The sequence below is a fragment of the Neomonachus schauinslandi genome, chromosome 1 (assembly GCF_002201575.2).
Source record: "Neomonachus schauinslandi chromosome 1, ASM220157v2, whole genome shotgun sequence".
In the NCBI taxonomy this organism is placed as follows: Eukaryota; Metazoa; Chordata; class Mammalia; order Carnivora; family Phocidae; genus Neomonachus; species Neomonachus schauinslandi.
The window spans coordinates 162411872-162431242 of NC_058403.1; the positions used below are offsets into that span (position 1 = coordinate 162411872).

Genomic DNA, 19371 nt, shown 5'->3' on the forward strand with positions numbered 1-19371 from the left:
ACATGGAAGCAATCAGAGAGGGCATATTCTCTTAAGGGCCAGCTTATTTTCACTCAACATCATGGCATCCGTGTTGACACGTGCATCAGCAGTTCACTCAGATTTACTACGACATCACATTCCATCACAATGAATATGCCACAATTTATTAACCATTTCACTGTTGAAGGACATCTGGGTTATTCCCAGTGTTTGATCATAAAGAATAATGCTGCTATAAACATCCCTGCATATGTGTTTTGCTTATATCTGAGTGCACATTTCTATGCATTATCTACCTGAGAAAGAAACTGTTGAGCCATAGATAGTTTTAACTTTGGCGGATGCTGCCAGTTTTTGAGCAGTTTGAGGGTTCCAACTGATTCACATCTTTGACAACACTTGGTCCTGTCATCTTTTTCAAGTCATTTGGTAAGCATGTAGTAGTATCTCAGCATGGTACCTCATTACCTCTATTACTGAGTAGAATCTCATTATATTTCATGTCCATGATGACTAATGATGTTGAGCATCTTTTTAAATGTATATTGACCTCTTAGATAACCTGTTTTCATTATTTTAGGGCGAGGAGAAAAGGAAGATGGTAGCAGTAGGAAAATCCTATCTGAGGGTGACCCAGACAGCTGGAGGGAGGGGCTGGAGAATTTCTGGCTTGGGACCTCTGGCTGCTCACCCTGCCCTACTCTGAAATGTCTTTAGTGCAGTATGGTCAGAGTCTGCAGCTCCATAACACACCTGCTTAGGGGCTTACCATTGACGGAAATTGGATTGTGACTGATGAATTGATTTATTATCTGGTTTCTATGCCAGAAATGAAAAAACACATACGGGAAAAAAGAGACCCAGACAGAGGCAGACACAATGTCAAAAATAGATCGACAGAGACAGACAGACAGACACAGACACACACATGTAAATACCATCGGTGGGCTGCTAGGACCAAAAGATTCCTCAAAGGCCATCCAGGATGCTGGGCTAAGTTACAGGGATCATATACACCAATTGTTATCTGTGAAGAAAAAAGCCTTTCTGAGTGAGTCAAGTATCATGTCAGGTTCACAGTACTGACACTGCTAAGACTTTCTCTTCCTTTTTATGCTATTCTGCAAAAGCATTAACAATTAGACACTTGATGAAGGGCTAGAGAGAAGAAAGCAAAAGGATCTCACGCCAGACCACAGGACTTCTGGATGGAGGGGCTATCAAATTCTTCTCTGCACCCCCACCATACCTTACAGTAGGCCTGGCACGGTAGGAACTAGATACATTTAGAAGGAAGAAAGATTGCAAGGGAAATATCGGGGAGGGAAGACAGTCAACTGTCAGGGCTCACACAGAGAACATCCTCTCATATAGAGACACAATCTGTGAAAATTGCTAGCATTTATGTAACAAGAAAATCAAAGAAGGGCCACTACCTGTAAGTCTACAGTCAGATCAAACTAAAAAGTCAGATGATCTTGATATTGCTCATATGTATTTCCTTCCACTCTGGCCCCCTCCAACTCCCTCAACACTGACTATCTAGAAAACTATTCAACTTCAAATACCATTTCTTCAGTGAAGACTCCCTTTGGTGGGAATAGTCACTGTCTGCTGTGATTCCATAGCAATTTGTACATTATACATAACATTTTTTACTTTTTCTTCTTCCTTTCAAAAGACAATGAGCATGCAGCACCCAGATCTTAATTTCTAAATACCATTCTCTAATAAAAGGAATCAGGGCTCCTTGAACACATGGCTAATTGTAGGGCTGAGGCAGGGAAAATACAAGATGAGCCTGCAGCAATAAGTGCTCAACAAACAAAGGCATGGAGCCATGCCAAGGGGACACCAAAACCAAGTGAAACAGCATTCAATGGCCAAGGCTAGAACAATTTGAGCAATGCAAATAAATAACGCAGGATTGGATTAAAACCCAAAGTATAAAATATATATCTGTGAGTCCATACTGATATAAATAAATAATGGGATAAATAAAAATATGAAGATGAAGAGACAAGTCTTCTTTACAGAAGATTTCCAAACAGTATCTACAGATACTGCCCCTTCCAGGAGTAGAGCTTAATCCTTCTCCTCCTTGAGAGGGGGCTGGACTTAGTGACCCACTCCCAAAGAAAAAACAGTAACTTCACAATGGAGAAATCTGGCAAAGGCTACCATAACCACATGATCAAGTTTAACATCACCAGGGATGCCATGTGAGTATCAGGCACCCCCAATATGATGTGATGACCAGGGCACCTCACCTTTAGTGTCATTCCTTCCAAAAACCCATAACCCCAGTCTAATCATAAGAAAACATCAGACAAACCCAAATTAAGGAGAATTCTACCAAAATAACTGTCTAGTACTCTTCAAAACTGTCAAGGTCAAATAAAACAAGGGAAGTCTGAGGAATTGCTACAGACCAGGGGAGACTAAGGAAACATGACAACAAAATGCAATGTAGTCTCCTGGAATGGCTCCTGGAACAGACGGAAGACGTTGTGGGAAAAACTGGTGAAAAGCTGAATAAAGTCTAGAGTTTAGGTAATAGTAATCCACCAATGCTGGTTTATCAGGTACCATGGTATTGTAAGGGGATAACATTAGAGAAAACCGAAACTGGGTGAGAGTGTATGGGAACCCTCTCTGCACTGTATTTTAAATTTTCCTATAAATCTAAAATTATTCCAAAATAAAAAGTTTATTTAAAAAAAGAGAAGACAATGAGCGTCTAGAGAGCAGGGATTATCTTTTTCATCTCCCCATGATCAGTTCATATATACATACCAGACACTTAGTGAATGCATGTTGAATAATGATAAGATGGATGGATGGATGATGGATGAGTGGGTGGATGGGAGGGAAGGAAGAAAGGAGGGAGGGTGAATGGGTTGGTGAGTAAAAGGAGGGAGAGAGGGAGGGAGGGAGGAAAGATGGCTGGGAGAGAACCATAAATCAACCCACAGGTTTCCTTTATAGGTGTAGTTGTGGGTTAAATAAAAACATGGTAGAATTTTGGTTACTCTAGATCCAGTTAGTTCTATAAGAATGGGGCCAGGCCAAACAATTCCATTTATTTTACTACAATGCTCAGTATAATGTTAGATACAAAGCAGAAGCTTAACCCATACTCAGAGAAAGGAAAGAAAGGAAACAAAAGATAGAAAGGCAGGCAGGCAGGAAGAAAAGGCCTATAAGACCACTATCCAGAGAAAACCAATATTAACACTTTGATATATAACCTCCCATAACTTGATCTTTGCATAAATATATTTTTATCACAACTTTTATACAATTATATAATTTTAGTACAATTTTTATTACTAATCGAAAATGAGATGCTATACTGTTTTATATCTCTTATTCTATCATGAACTCTCTTCCATGCCAATAAATGTCTTTCTACAACCACTGTCAGTAGTGGCTGAATGGCATTCCATGGTACTGATGCACCATAACTTTTTTCTATTTCCTATTGAAGGACAATTAATTAGCCTTCATCTGTGCTCAATACAAACCTCTGAAAATGAATTTTACTCTAGTCTTATCAGATAATTATTGCATTATTCCAAGGATATTCTTTTTTTGCTACCTTCTCTATGTGAAATTTTCTTATTCCTAACACCAATGCTTTTTGTCTAGATGCATTTCATGTCTTTGATGCAAACAGACAGATTCATATTTAATTCAATACAGATTCAAACATATAACCATCCTTTCAGGAAACACACAATATCTTTATTTGAGATTTCCTTTCCCATGGGAGATGAAACACCAGCATCCAAGAAGCTTTTAAAAATAGAGTTTGCAGAGACTATTCTGAGTACTGCCCCTTGCTACATGAGTGGCCTAGGGCAAATTAGTCAAATCCTTTAGGCCTCAGCTTTTTTTTGGGGGGGGGGGCAGATAGGGGCAGGGGGAGAGAGAGAGAGGATCTTAAGCAGGCTCCATGCCCAGCGCAGAGCCTGACGTGGGGCTCAATCTTATGACCCTGAGATCATGAACTGAGCTGAAATCAAGAGTAGGATGCTTAACCGACTGAGCCACCCAGGTGCCTCTAGGCCTCGGCATTTTTTTCTTTTTTTTTTTTAAGATTTACTTGAGAGAGAGTGAGCGCAGGGGGTGGGGGGGTGAAGAGGGAGAGGGGGAGAGAGAATCTCAAGCCGACTCCCTGCTGAGCTCAGAGTCTGACACGGGGGCTCAATCTCATGATCCTGAGATCATGACCTGAGCCAAAATTAAGAGTCAGACACTTAACTGATTAAGCCACCCAGGCACCCCAGGCCTCAGCTTTTTAAACCTGAATCTCTGTGCACCTGCTTCACAGAGATACAGTGAGGGTTACAGGATATGGTACTGACACGAAAAGCCCTGCACATGTGTAATGCTGCTAATATTACTCGTGCCTCCAAATCTCTAGTGGTGAGCCTAGCCATCTGTATCTGTATAAAGTGCCTAAGTGATTCTGGTGCAGTTGGGCCAGTCCACACACTTACTCTGAGAACCATTAGAGAAGGTGATCTTATAGACAAAAGAAAAAAGTCTATGGGGCCATTTTTCATTACCTTGGAAGTCTGGACTAGCTGTATGTCTTTCCACTCTCTGTAAAATGTGGTCCATGCACCAGGAGCATCACCTGGGAATCTGTCAGAAATGCAGAATCTCAGGCTCCCTGTCTCCAGCCCTGCTGGATCCGAATCTGCGTTTTAACAAGGACCCAGGTGATCTGCATGCTCACTGCAGTTTGAGCAGCACTGCTCTGCTCTTCAACCCTCTCTGATCTTGGTCTTCATATTTGAATGTGCGTGACAATCACTTGGGAAGCTTTCAAAAATCCTGCTGCCTGGGTCCCACCTCCTAAGGTTCTGATTTCGCCAGTCTGGGGTGTGGCTTGAGCATTAGTTTGTAAAAGCTCCCCAGGTGATTCTAAAGTACAGCGAGTACAAAGACCTCTTGAGAGTCTGCGGCGATTTCTCGAAATATGGTCCACCACACACAAACTGCATCGGAACTGTCCAGGCTGCTCTTGGAACTTGCATGACCTGTGCCCCATCCCAGACTTCCCGAGGTACCAATACCCACGTGCTCTGTGACCTCCTCATGTGATTCTTACGTACACTATTCTTTTCAGCACTAGCCACCACAGGTCTAGGAGTGCTTAAAATGGGGTTTGTTGCATCCTAGATTTTTCCTGTGGTAACTGTGATTATTTGTTGAAGCATGGTATTTTCTTGATTCAAAGGCACCACAGATTATAAAATGTACTTTCAAACCGGATAGAAAAAATGGGGGAAAACCACTACATTAAATATACACAACTGCAAGCAATTCCTGACTTTGAAAAATTAAAATGTGAAGCAAAATGCATTTTGGAATGGAGGAACTACAGGATGCATTTCATATCTGTTTCTTTGCTGGCCTCTCTCTGCGAGGGCTCGAGCAATGTCTATCATGCTCCTCTTTCCATCCCTGGTACCTGGCATAGTACAGAATGCTCAGCAAATTGTGCTGAATAAATGACAGAACTGGCCATTTCTCCAGGCCCCACTGTATGGAAAGCCCCGCCTCTTACACCCCATCTTTGGGCAGGGATCCTGGGGGGCCCCTGGAGGGAGGGAGGTGATGGCTGACCAACAGAGATCTGAAGCCCACATATAAAGCCATGGTGCAGCATCTTGGCTGGCTCCTTTTCCTCCCCTTTCCTTTCTCAACAGTACAGGGTACCCCTTCGGTGACATTTTAACACTGGGAATCTCCTGGGGAGGATGTGACAGTTTAATCTCAAAGGACTTGCTCTGAGAAGCGAGAGAACTTGAAGAATGAAGCGCTCCCCCCAGGGCTTCCTCTGAATGAAGAAGTTGTCTCCCTTGAGTTCTTCTGGTCCCGTTGGCCACCACCACCACCTGGGACACCTTTCAGCTTTGGGTTCCCTTCTATCAATCATGACAGATGGCATCTGCTGGCAAACTATATTTATTAAGTAACCATCGCTTTGACTTCACCTTTTTAAAAATTTATCAAAGATATTTACAACTCTATTACCCAGCAAGAAAAGGGGGAGAAGGGAGAGATTGGCCTTCTACTTCTGTAACATTTAAAACAGCTTAGAAGAAGAAAATGACCTGATGTGGTAGAAAAAGCCAGAGGTCAGCAGGCATGTGTTCTACTTCTACTGCTAACTGATTTTCAGACCTTGGGGTGTGAGTAGGCAAGCATACTAACGTAGTAAAGAAAAGTGACCATGGGGATATTCTCTCCTTACCCATAAAATGGAGGGGCTGTATCATTTCATCTCAAAGGATTCCTTCTAGCTCCAGAATTACAGAACTTTATAGAACATTAAAGAGAAACAAAATCCTACATAGGTTATAAGACAACACAGACTTATTAGGCTCAATCTTACTGGGTATCTAAAGGCTACTCAATTTTCATTTAGGAAGAATCTACATAGCATCAATCCAGAAAATGCCCTTCATATTGAGACTCTCAGTTTCAATCTTCAAATGTGACTCAATAAACCTGGACTCTTAGCAGATGCCCTGAGTTATTTACCCTCATACAATCTCTCTATGCCTTACGTTTCCCCTCTTTGGAGAACTCTGCCTGGACACAGAGACTGGAAACCAGGCAAGCACTCAACAGATGCTAACTATAACAGCAATGTAAATAAACTCTGTTGTACCTGCACTGACCCTTCTGTTCAGTTCAATCTGTTATCGTTACATAGTGATCTACCTTCCGTCTCAAGGTTCCCTTTTTCCTAACTGGCAGAGAAAAAAAGGGGATAAGTTCCAGTTTATCAAATATTTTCTACATTCAGGTTTTATCATCTATAAGTGTAGAGTTGGGACTAAATGAATTTATAGAAACAAAAATGTCATAACTCAATACTGTAAGTGGGTACCTAATTTCAAAGAATGAGTACATTTCTGACACTAAATACAAAGGCAATGAGATAGGAAGGTAGTAAAAAAAAAAACAACTTTTTCTGAGCAGGAAAAAACAGGAATAAGTTTCTTAGAGCAACCTGACCTAAGATGAGCTACAGAGTAGGAATGAACTGCTGAAGAGAAATCTATCAACCACAAAGGGAGGTTGACTTTGAGATGCCTTAAAGTAACTCTCCTACCCACATGAGGCATGCATGAGTACAAAAAGCAAGCAACCAGACAGGAAAATGATAGAATCCATTTGACATTAGGCTGAACATCATTGATATTTCTTTGATGATTCAAAAGTGATTCCAAAATCTTTAAGTGCTTTCGGAACCAAATCAGGAACTTCAATCACTGTAGGAATTAGTCAGCACAATGCTAGGTAAGCCAGCTTAACTATTTGGGTAAACAGATTTTTTGTTGGTGGTAGTGGCAGTCAGAAATCATTATGGGCTAGGAGTTCTGTGTTCTCCAACTGGCTTTGTCACACAGTCATTGTGTGAAGTTGGACAAATCACTTCTTTTATAATACAAATCAGTAGAAAGAAGCAAAATGTAATTGGAAAAAAAAAATTTGTTTAGAAGGTTGTCGAAATAAATGCTCCTTTCTACTTGGCCGAGAGCATACTATTCGTTGAAGTAGCTCAGTCATGCTCTGGCTATGGTCCACCCAGCTATTTGCTGAAAAAGTACAATGTGAGAAAGAAAAGAGGGCAAAATTGTCAACTTGAGTATCTTCAGCTGGAGAAATTTCCACACCGATCCCTTAAAACACACTTATCTGACAAATGGCCATCTATTACTCAAATACTCGGTATAACAGGAAATGTGCAAAGGCGATTATATGTTTTAAAAGTACAGGATAGAAAATCCAAGTATCTAATGCGCTGCGATGTCACAGACGGCTGCCAAGATGCGGAGCTTGCTAAGTGAAGAAAGAGCCCCGCTAATAGCATACCAATTGCTGTTCCTTTGTTATCGCTCTTGTCCAAAGATTTTCAAACCCTAGAATTAAAGGCTAATATTGTTAAAATTACAAAATGTTTCCCAAACATCCAATCTTCAATAACTGCTCTAAAGAAAGCAGAAGACTCAAGCAAGCTTTCCCTAAAGACTGGCAACGGAACAGCGATACGGGCTGTTTTTGATGGAATCACAAACACCGGCTTAAAAGACAACTAATTGTTAACAATGCAGTTGCCACCATGACCAGTAAGTGGCATCAACATCTCACCGAGGGAAAGAAGCACGTAAACAAGGCCCATTTTTAACTGATGCAAATGTGTAAAATGTGTAAAATCCCAGTGCTGGTCAGGGTGCACGGCTGGCAGGAGGGAAAACCAGCAGAGTTTGTGAGCCACAGTTATGATAAGCAGTGGGCCAGAGGTGACCTGAACAGACTGGGGAAAGCCAACTGTTACCATCTCTTCCCATCTCTGTGCTCTGTGACTTCACTTTGGCAGCCCCAACTCGGCCATGGTGGGAGTACTGGCACCATGGAAAGAAGCAAACATACACAATCAGGGTTTTGCCCCACATGAGAGCCAGCTGTCAAACATTTACCAGCACACCACTGATCATAGACCTTAAAATGTCCAAACCCTTTAAGTCAGTAATTCTCTATCTAGAAACTAGGAAATAATTCAAGATAAGTGGGGGGAGGGCAGGAATTTGATGCACAGGGAGGCTCCTAATAGTGAAGAAGTATGAGAAAACTAAATGTCAAAAATTGGATGTTATCTATCAGAAAGGATGTTGATACAGAGTGTAACAGTATTATGCTAAATGCTACAATAAAAGAGATATGGTACCATCTTAGTCTTTAAAAAATAGAAAAAGATTAGTAGGAAATATACAAAATGTTTACTTCAAAAAACCTGAAACCTTAAAATAATGGTTGAATAGCTTCAAGAGAATTTAAAAACAGAAAGATGCAGCTGGAAATAAAAATCACAAATGGAACCATACTTAGTGCAGCTCATTTACCGGCCAGTATTCTCAAACTGGGCAATCAGCACTGTCCAAACTAAAGTGATATGCTATTTGTGAGTTCCAGTCACTTAGTGGCTCACAGCTGGTATTTTTCAAAAAGATAAAAAAAAAGAAGAGGATAGAAAACAGAATGCCTAGCACCTAATATAGTATTATTTTGTGAAGGAAAATGCTAATGTAGTTGAGAAAAAAATGTACTTAAAAAAAAAGTATCTTAAGCTCAGGCTAAGGAATAATCAGGGCATCTGTTAGAGGTCTCTCTTTTCTCAACTCTGATGTATCTACATGGCTAATGAAATTATCCCACTTGACTTCGTAACTTCATAAAATTCATCAATTGTTTATTTTAATTTACAATCCCTTATATGGCTGAGATAGCTCACTATATACACTTCTGAAAGACACTTACAGTACTTTTTCATTTGTTCAGAAGAATTTTATTGAGGACCTAAGACCAGTTCTAGACACTCTGTAGATGCAGATATATTAAGACACAGGCTCTGCCCTTTAGGAGCTTACCATCTAGTATGGAACATAAAGTAATTTGGACAAGGGAACAGAACAGTAAATGAGGATCAGAAAGTAAGTGCAGTGAGATCAGAAAAGGAAAGATCACACACGGCCAGGCCACCCTGTGAGAAGGCTTCACTGTAGAGCTAGGATTCCAACAAGGAGAGTTTCTTAGGATTTTCACACATAGAACATGTTTTAGATGATACAGTGCAAGGTCAAAGAGAGATATAGAAAAATCCCTAGGTAGGGGTGCCTGGGTGGCTCAGTCATTAAGCGTCTGCTTTCAGCTCAGGTCATGATCACAGGGTCCTGGGATCGAGCCCCATGTGGGGCTCTCTGCTCAGCAGGGAAGCCTGCTTCTCCCTCTCCCACTCCCCCTGCTTGTGTTCCCTCTCTCGCTGTCTCTCTCTCTGTCAAAATAAAGTCTTTAAATAAAAAAAAAAAAAAAAAAAAAAAGGAAAATCCCTAGGTAGACTTGATTAGTGAGGGTGGGGGTAAGGGGGGGTTCTCTGAAAAAAACAGGCAAACTCAGCTGAGCAATGGTTTATGAGGAAAATAGTGGAAGATGAGGCAGGAGAGGTGGCCTGGAGCTAGAAGGAAGACACCATTAACCGGATCACTGAAGGACAGGGTGAATGTGAGCAGTTTGAGGCAAGTGGTGGTACACAGGATAGAAGCAAGAAGACTCTAACTGTCCGGGAGAGAGGTAATCAGGGCCTGACCTATGGTGGTAACTCTGGAAATAAGTTAAAATATAGATACAAAATATATCAGGAAGGAAAATTGAAATAACTTTATCACGAATAGGAAGGGAGGAACCCAAAATTACTCTGAGGTGTAACAGAGCTAAGAAAATCTGGAGAAGCTGATCTGGGAACAGCAGGGGTGGGCATGAAGATAAAGAATGTTCCACAACATTCCGTGGAGGGCTAAAGAAATCTAAGTGAGTTTGAATTTTAGTGGTCTATTAAGACATGAACATCAGATTTTTTTAAGGGATAATAAAACAAAACTCAGAGTTTCTCTGACCTTTGTCCTTTGGTCTTGGAAGAAATCACTGTAGTGTTTAAGCAGGGAAACCAGCACCATGTTCTCATCATACTTGATTAAGAAGTAAGGTAGTGCTGGGACTCCTTCTGTTTGACAAAGAGCATCATATGCACACCCAAGGGCTTGAATCTAAGAACAGGAAACATTGAGTTATTCTCCAGACAATTACATATCTAGTTCTGAGCTAAAAATTAACATAAAAGGTACTTTAAAGCCAGAAGACTAGAAATGACTGAGCATAACTGTGTTATTCTTTTGTAGCAAATGAACATAGAAGTATAATATTCACTTCTATATAACACTTTCTACGTGCATGGTGGTGTGTCTTAGGGGTATGAGGAGACACTTTATGGTGCAGCACGGTGGCTCCCTAAGACGTTAATCACAAAGGTGTAGAGAGAGCTCCAAACATTATTTCTCTCCTGTAATAACCAAGCACTGAATCCACCACTGATGAATTTTACCTTGAACCTTTCCATAAAAGAGCAGCATTATTGAGACATACCTCACTTACTATAAAACTCACCCATGTAAAGTGCATAATTCAGTGCTGTTTTTAGCATGTTCACAGGATTATGCAACTATCAGTGCAATTATTTTAGAATATTTATGTCACTCCTAAAAGAAACCCTGTATCCATCAGTAGTCAGTCCCATGGCATAATCCTTTTCCTCCACTTATATCTCTTCTTGGGAAATTAGTTCCACAAAACTACAACCTTCGATTTGACCTAAACAAACTTATCACTATTTTTTCATCAATAAGGGCTCCTTCCTAGTGCTTCATGATTTCAAATCATCTTGCCACTCAATCCTCGCTTCAATGACAATCAGAATTCTTTGGTTTAGGGTCTATGTTCTACTAGCCTGATTATTTTCATTTGCTCTCCTCAGGACCATCTCGGATGACCTTATTGTCTTTCTTAGACCACAAAGACTAGCTCTGGGGGCGCCTGGTGGCTCAGTTGTTAAACGTCTGCCTTCTGCTCAGGTCATGATCCTAGGGTCCTGGGATTGAGCCAAGCCTGCTTCTCCCTCTCCCACTCCCTCTGCTTGTGTTCCCTCTCTCCCTGCTTCTCCCTCTCCCACTCCCTCTGCTTGTGTTCCCTCTCTGTCAAATAAATGAATAAAATCTTTAAAAAAAAAAAAAAAAAAAAGACTAGCTCTGCATGTACCATTCCTGACGTAGAAGTTCTACAACTTGGTGTGAGGGTAGTAGAATGTCTTCTATTTGTTTTTAAAGACTCTTCTCAAAGTATACTGCCTTAGGGTTCTCTACAGTGAAAGTGAAAACCACATTTTGGCAAATTCTTGCAGACTTTCAACATGTTCATATAACTTCTCCCTACCAGCTGAGCCTTTCACCAAATGTCACTGAAAACTTGAAAAAGTATCACTCACTACTCCTTCAAAATGATTTTTACAAACATTTTGTAAATAAGTATGCTCCTAGTACCATCTTTGCAGGATTCCATGGTGACCATCTCTCCATTCAGACAAGTGCCTATCTGTCTTTAGAATGAATTAAAGTACTCAAATGCGTTAAACCCAATTTTGTCTGCATTTTATTTTACTTGTTGATACCTGTTTTGGTGAAAACCTTTGATCCAAGCCCACTGGCCCCTGAATGAGGGGTATACTATCTGGAAGGCAGAGAGCAGGGAAGCAAAACCAGTAGTAGAAGTGGTACTTCTTTAGATCCTAGAAGAAAGAATATAACAGAAGATATCAGAGTAGCACCAGTGATTAAACTGAAACACATCCATTAATGTAATTCCCCATCGCCATGTAGGCAGACACACCAATGCACACAAGATACGATCAGCTGGTCAGAAAGTCTCATCTCCAACAGAACTCATAATAGAATACAGAATTTCTGTCCTTCTCTTAAAATATTCCCATACACCACACAATAATATCTCATTATAAACATATTAACCACTTGCTAACAGAAAAGTGTTAATTGGTAATTATCGTCATCACTGTTAAATACACAAAACCACCTCAGGACATAACTATTATCCCATTTTATGGACAGAAAACTGAAGCTTAGAGGGAGGTGAAGAACTTGAACAAAACAAAGATACTGAGTAGTGGGGAGTGGGGCAGAATTCTTTTTCCAGAATTTAAGCTCTGTCCTTAGTACCATACATACTCAATGATCTATCTGGGGAGGCCCAACCACCAGACATGGTTACCACTCTTCATAGTCAAATGAATGGAGCATGTTATTGAAGAGGCTGTGCTATCCATAACCTCTGTATGCCTGGGATAATAAAGCACTGCTTTCAGAAATGCTTTGTTGGTGAAATTTGGGTAAACAACTACTAAACATTTGCCATGTACAAAGCAATACATTAGACACTCTGACAATAAGAAGATAAATAAAGGGCGCCTGGGTGGCTCAGTCGTTAAGCGTCTGCCTTCAGCTCAGGTCATGATCCCAGGGTCCTGGGATCGAGTCCCACATCGGGCTCCCTGCTCGGCAAGAAGCCTGCTTCTCCCTCTCCCATTCCCCCTGCTTGTGTTCCTGCTCTCGCTATCTCTGTCTCTGTCAAATAAATAAATAAAATCTTTAAAAAAAAAAAAAAAGAAGATAAATAAAAGCCAGTCCAGCCCTCAGGCAGCTCACTCTCTGTACAGGCAGAGATAAAGTGAGACCACGACTAATGCCATGGGTCACAGAAGAGGTTCTGAGAACAACAGTGACATGAGATTATATCCTCAGGGGTATATCTTCCACCAGGGGAAGCGAGGCAGGGGTAATGACTCATGAAGCTATTCTTGAAAACTGTTCCCACTCAGGTTGGATGCTCTTGCCTCTGAATTCCTGCAGCCTTTGTGGCCTAAGTCACTCCTATGGTGGGATCTCATAGTTATATGGGTGTTTGACAGCTTCTCCATCAGTTTATTTATTTGGCTAATCAATATTTCTTTTTGAACCTTGCTAAGAATAAAGAACAGACAGTTGTTTGATGACTTATTATGATATAATTCACATACCATAAAAGTTACCATGTTAAAGTGTAAAACTGAGTGGTTTTCTGGTATATTGACAAGGTTGTACTACCATCACCCAATGGCAGAACATTTTCATTGCCTCCAAAAGAAAAACTCTAATAGCAGAAACCCCCCATCAGTTTATTAGTTAGAAACACCCATCCACAGAACTTCCCATTCCCCCTTCTCCCCAAACCTGAAACCACTCATCTATTTTCTGACTCTATAGATTTGCCTGTTCTGGGCTTTTCATATAAATGACATTTTACTAGATAACTTTTTAAATATAGACGTATATATAAATGTGTGTCTGGATGAGGAATTCTAGTAATTATAGTTTCCAGTCTCTAATTCTGGCATTAACTGATCAACTAAGAACAAATTCTCTTTTGATGGCAGCAAAACAAACTATAAAATCGAAATTAAAGTGCCAGTTCCTTTGAGTCCTAAAAACAGCAGAAAGGAAAGTAAAAACACCTCCAGAGGGGCGCCTGGGTGGCTCAGTTGGTTGAGCATCTGACTTCGGCTCAGGTCATGATCCCAGGGTCCTGGGATCGAGCCCCGCATCAGACTCCTCACTCAGTGGAGAGTCTGCTTGTCCCACTGCCCCTCCTCACTGCTCATGCTTGCTCTCTTTCAAATAAATAAATAAAATCTTAAAAAAAAAAAAACAACCTCCAGAGATTATTCTCTCTTCTTTATACTTAAATGATTTGTCATAACTGATCTTTAGTCAAAGGTTAAACAATTCAAAATGAAGGACCTCACAATTTCTAAGAAGCTTTATCAGATCATCTTCAAAAGTAAAAAGGCTTGAATTTCTTAGAATTCTTTCCAGGATACAAAGGACCTCGATTAAATTAAATATAAAGCGCTTTGTGTTTGAAGATTTTAAAAGATAAAGACTTTTAATTTTTTTTAAAGGCAGGCTAAGAATGATCAGTAAAAAGGGCAGCAGGGTGAACACACATACTAACTCTAGGAAATGCCTTAAAACTTTAAGTAAGAGCTAATGTTATTTTTCTCATTAAATGCAAACTGTCAGATTCTACTAACTAGAATTCTTGGTACAGAAAACATATTGATGTTAAAGTAACAAACCCAGAAATCTTTAACTAGCACTATTTATGTTTCTCTTAGTAGCAGATCTGCAAAATTGTTCAAATTTACAGGCAATTAATGCCAAATTGCAGCCAGTAATCTCAAGAAGAATTTAAACATTTTTCTATCTCTCCCACTATTACACAGAAAGCATTATAACTTGTTAGTTATAGGTGCTCCTTATAGATAGCCACCCTTTGGCGTGGCCTTCAGTATGATTTTTATTATTCTCTCCTTTGCCTTGGGCAGCAAATTAGACAGGCAGCATTCAGAAGAAACAGAGGATTAGTTCATGAAGGAAGAAGCAAGGCAAGACCTAAAACTGGGCAAAAGAAAGGAAGGGAGGGAGGGAGGGAATGAGGGAGGGAGGAAAAAGACAGATGTAGGGAAGAGGATTAATATCCAAAGCTGATGAAACTGGTAAAACAACACACTCAATATATGTAAACATCAATATGCTTATATGCCTTCTCCAAAGAATTTATCCTAAAAAAATGAAGAGAGAAAAAAAATCAGTACAGTCAATATTGTTCACTGCAACATTTTTTAAAGTAGTGAATATCAGAAACAACCTAGATGTACAAAAGTCTATAGAACATACACTTGATAGAATATTACATAATCAACTTAATTATAAAGGCTAAATTAATTTTATATATATATATATATATACACAAATACAGACATACACACATGTACATACATGTATGTGTGTGTATATGGCTGGTATCTCTATAATCAACCCCACACTGCCCATCACAGAGACCAGGTCCTTCCCCCTACTTCCCTAGGCAGCAGATGTTACACTTACACAAAACATTTTTCATTCTTAAAAAAACACAGCTGTGTGGACAAACTATGTAGTGTGAACTCCTCTAGTTTGGAAGCTGCTGGGGGATAGCCAGGATCCCCAAGATGTCTTCTTTTCCTTATGTTGATGGATCCAGCAACTGAGCTCCGGCAGGACTGTACTGAACAAAGTCATTAGCGACAAAGAACCACTACTCCCTGAAGCTGATTCTACTGTCCTGAATGACAGGACATGGGTCACTGTGTTACATAAACCATGCAACTACCAACAGTATGGTAAGAATGAATTAATTTTGCACTGGTGATAAGTGCCAGCACTACTGGGCCACTTATCAAATGAGTGTTTCTTGAACAGCTCTGACTTCAATAACACCAGGTAGTAGCTTCAGTGAGAAGAGTGCCGACCATTCTATTGGCACCCTGGACTCGATCAGGGCATTTCAGCAGTCTAAATGTGACCGAGAGTCCATTTACTTACTGCAAAGGTCAAGAGGAGGAACTTGTTGAGGAGGACAGGGTTTTCGAGAGCAGCGCCTGATTTTATGGCTTCCCATATCTGTCAGAAGAAAGAGAAGTGTCAAAGCAGGTTCACAGGCATCTCTGAGCTTCTCACAAATGAAGCACAGAGGCGAAAAGCTCCAAGCTCTTCTTTCCTCCAGGCCCAACACCACTTACCCCAGGCTGTAAAGTGGGTTGTTACCTCACTCTGGCCATTTTGGATGGCCTCTCCACCAGCCACACTCCCTGTGGGGGCTGAGGAAATTGCGAGAACCCAGAAGCCTCCTCTCAGTCAGACTCAGCATCCAAGGAGGCAAGCAGGCCATTTTCATGTCTTCACTATTTCCTCCAACAAATATTTACTGATTGCCTACTATCTACCAGGCACATCAGGATTACAGAATAAAAGACACAGTCCCGGGTGCCTGGATGGGTCAGTTGATTAAGAGACTGCCTTTGGCTCAAGTCATGATCCTGGAGTCCCAGGATGGAGTCCTGCATCGGGCTCCCCGCTCAGTGGGGAGTCTGCTTCTCCCTCTGACCCTCCCCCCTCTCATGCTCTCTCTCTCTCCCTCAAATAAATAAATAAAATCTTAAAAAAAGAGAAAAAAAAAAAGACACAGTCCCTACCCTCAAAAAGCCTTGAGTTCAGTGAGGGAGAGAGGCATAAATGTCCGAGTGCACCACCACGTAGGACATGCTACCTCAAAAAGATGTGGAATTCCTGGGAGGAGCACTGAACTGGGCTGGGGAGGGGTTCTAGGAGGCAGTGATTTGAACCAGGTATAGGGGATTTCTCAAAGTGTCACTGGGGATTATCTTGCCCTGAGACATGAAGAGAATGATGAGTTTATGCATACTCAGCAAGTACTATGACCAGAAGCAGAAGCTGCTACTGGTCTGTAGCTGCTGATCACAAGATGTTTTAGTAGCTAAGATTAGCTGCTAAACTTTGTGTCACTAAGCAAGACAAACAGTTGCACCAAAGGAGCCACTGGGTGGAAGAGGGAAATAAAGAGAAGTTCCTGCAATTGACATAATAACCTTGGAGGAGCTGGACCAAGGAAGAGCAGGCCCCAGGTCTGATAAACTAAGGGGGTGGGAACTGCTGGGGAGTGTGGATGGGGGTGAAGGCTGAGCCCCAGGACAAGGGGTGGGATTTCTGTGGGGAACAATCTGTGATTTTTGATGATGGATGAGAATCTGACCCAACTCCTTGGAGACAGCCTTTGAAATGTGCAGCCAGAGCAGGAGCCCAGGAGCAGTCAAGCTGCAGGCCAAGGAAAACCACCATCATCACTTGGGTCACGAGCTACATCCATCTCGAGGGATGTTAAGGGATGGGTTAGCCTGGTGATAGGTATTAAGGAGGGCACGTACTGCATGGAGCACTGGGTGTTATATGAAAACAATGGATCGTGGATCACCACATCAAAAACTAATGATGTATTGTATGGTGACTAACATAACATAATAAAAAATAAAAAAAAAAATAGAGTCACCATTAAAAAAAAAAAAAAAAAGACCAAAGGCAGATTGCCTTCTCCGACTGTGGCACCCACACCCATTTTTTTTTTTTTTAAGACTAGTGTGAAGACCACTTGATTAAGTGGGTTAGAGGGGATAGGGATAAACTGTCTTCCTATTTTAATTCCTCACACTAACTCAGATATGAAGAAGTAAGAGGAAGACACCCCCGGCACAAAGAATATCATGTCCCAAGGACAGAGGTGAGAACAAAAGTAGGGGAAGGAATTGTAAGTGATTTGCTGTGACAAGGATCAGAGAAGGTGAGGGCAAGAATGACAGGAGAGAAAGGCCACAGAGGCCACAGAGGCCAGGCCACAAGATGGAGTAGTTTAGATTTAGCCCTAAAGATACGGGAGAGACAGTACAATCATCTCTGATAGCATTACGGTGCTTAGGACTGGAAAGCCACAGGGCACAAAGAACAGAGAACCCAAAGGCATGCAGACACATGAATAGAACTCTCAGGGACAGGTCAAGCTGCTTCCAAATGCTAACTGGAGAGCAGCAGCAAAGCTTTTCACAACTGCCCTGCCATGGCTTTCCAGCCTATCCCCAGCTGAAAGCCTGAATGTCTTCTCCCTGACCTTCCCGCCAATGCAGGAGAGCTGCAAGTACTCTCTCGGGGATATAAACCAAAGCCCACAAAGATCTTTAAGTACCGACTCTATGCTAGTTTCCGAGAGACCCACGCACCTGATCAGAAACATCAGGCCTACCAAGACCAGGGAAGATAGGACAGATACATCATCGTTTCCCAGCTAACCTCATCTGCTGCTTGCTCCAAAAGCAGCTTCTTATCTGCAGCCTTGAAAGCCTCAAGTGTGTTGGTGTTAAAGAGCGTTCCAACAGCCGGGCAGCAGTGGGCTGGGGTGGGAGCACTCCTGGATATGGGAGAAACATGGTTAGGCAGGCACAGACGGGAGAGCAGTGGGAGACAAAAGACAGGGCTCTGTAGGGCAAAGAACTAAAAAAAATAAAATAAAAACCAGCACTGTACACACAAAAAAAGCCTCTATATTCCCTTTACCCTCATTTCTCATTGTTCTTCCACTGCTCACCAAGCCCCACACCACCCCCGAATATAAGTTCATTACCTAGTTTTTACTCTTTCTCATCTTTAACCTGAAAGGGAAACATCATTTATTGAACTTCTACTGTGCCAAGAACTACACAAGTTTTGCATTTTCATAACAGCACTTTCTCCTGGTTAAAGGCTTAAGTAACTCACCTAAGGTCACATAAAGATAGGCGGAGCAGGAATCTAAAGCCAGAACTAGCAGATTCCAAGGTACTGAGCTGCCTACTCCCCACTCAAACCCTCCCAGGCTTCAAGGCCCTACTCCAAAACCTCTCCTTCCAGGAAGCCCCTCCCATTTTCTCTGGTAATGGCTGGCACAGGAAACTGAGCATCACATTTTAGAGTGTTCAAGATTGACCATCACAGATACCCGACTAGAGGACAGTAAGCTCCCTGAGGGCAGGGAACATGTCTCCCTCTTCTGACTGTCTCCAGACCTTATCCAGCCCAAACGGGCTCCACAAAGCTGCTGCTGAGCCAACTCCTGGTGGTCGTCTGAGTCACAAAGACAATATGTGTCATACCTGGGCTACCTGCCAATCTGTCATGTCACATGTGTATCACACTCTACACTATCCCCTTACAGTCTTCAGAGTAATCAAAATCAGGGGAGAAGAAGATGAGTTAATTCTGAATACAAATTCAGATGTGGAAACATCTGGTCTCTTCTCCGAAATGATTAACTTATGTTTCAGAGGTTACAGATGCTAAATGAAAATACTCATTTCATTAGTAGCCTAATATTGCTGTCAATTACCACTACTGCAGAGATCTAATTCTGATACATGCACAAGAAGAAGGGACCCTTTTTCCTAAGTGCCTGAGTGTCCCAGGTGTGTGAATGCAGTGTCAAAGTGTCATCATGAGAAGTCAA

The 19371-nt window shown here is 41.4% G+C and overlaps 1 protein-coding gene across 2 annotated transcripts in view; it reads right to left on the reverse strand.

The window, feature by feature from the left end:
* Window positions 1-19371, reverse strand: part of ATG7 (autophagy related 7) — a 230381-nt gene that overhangs the window by 187829 nt on the left and 23181 nt on the right. For both annotated transcript variants that reach the window (XM_044916407.1, XM_021695209.2), the window contains exons 4-8: window positions 18183-18300; window positions 15870-15947; window positions 12065-12181; window positions 10461-10610; window positions 921-1009 (exon numbers count right to left, since the gene is read on the reverse strand). In XM_044916407.1, the coding sequence (XP_044772342.1) occupies window positions 921-1009; window positions 10461-10610; window positions 12065-12181; window positions 15870-15947; window positions 18183-18300 (552 nt within the window). The remainder of the gene's footprint in view (window positions 1-920; window positions 1010-10460; window positions 10611-12064; window positions 12182-15869; window positions 15948-18182; window positions 18301-19371) is intronic.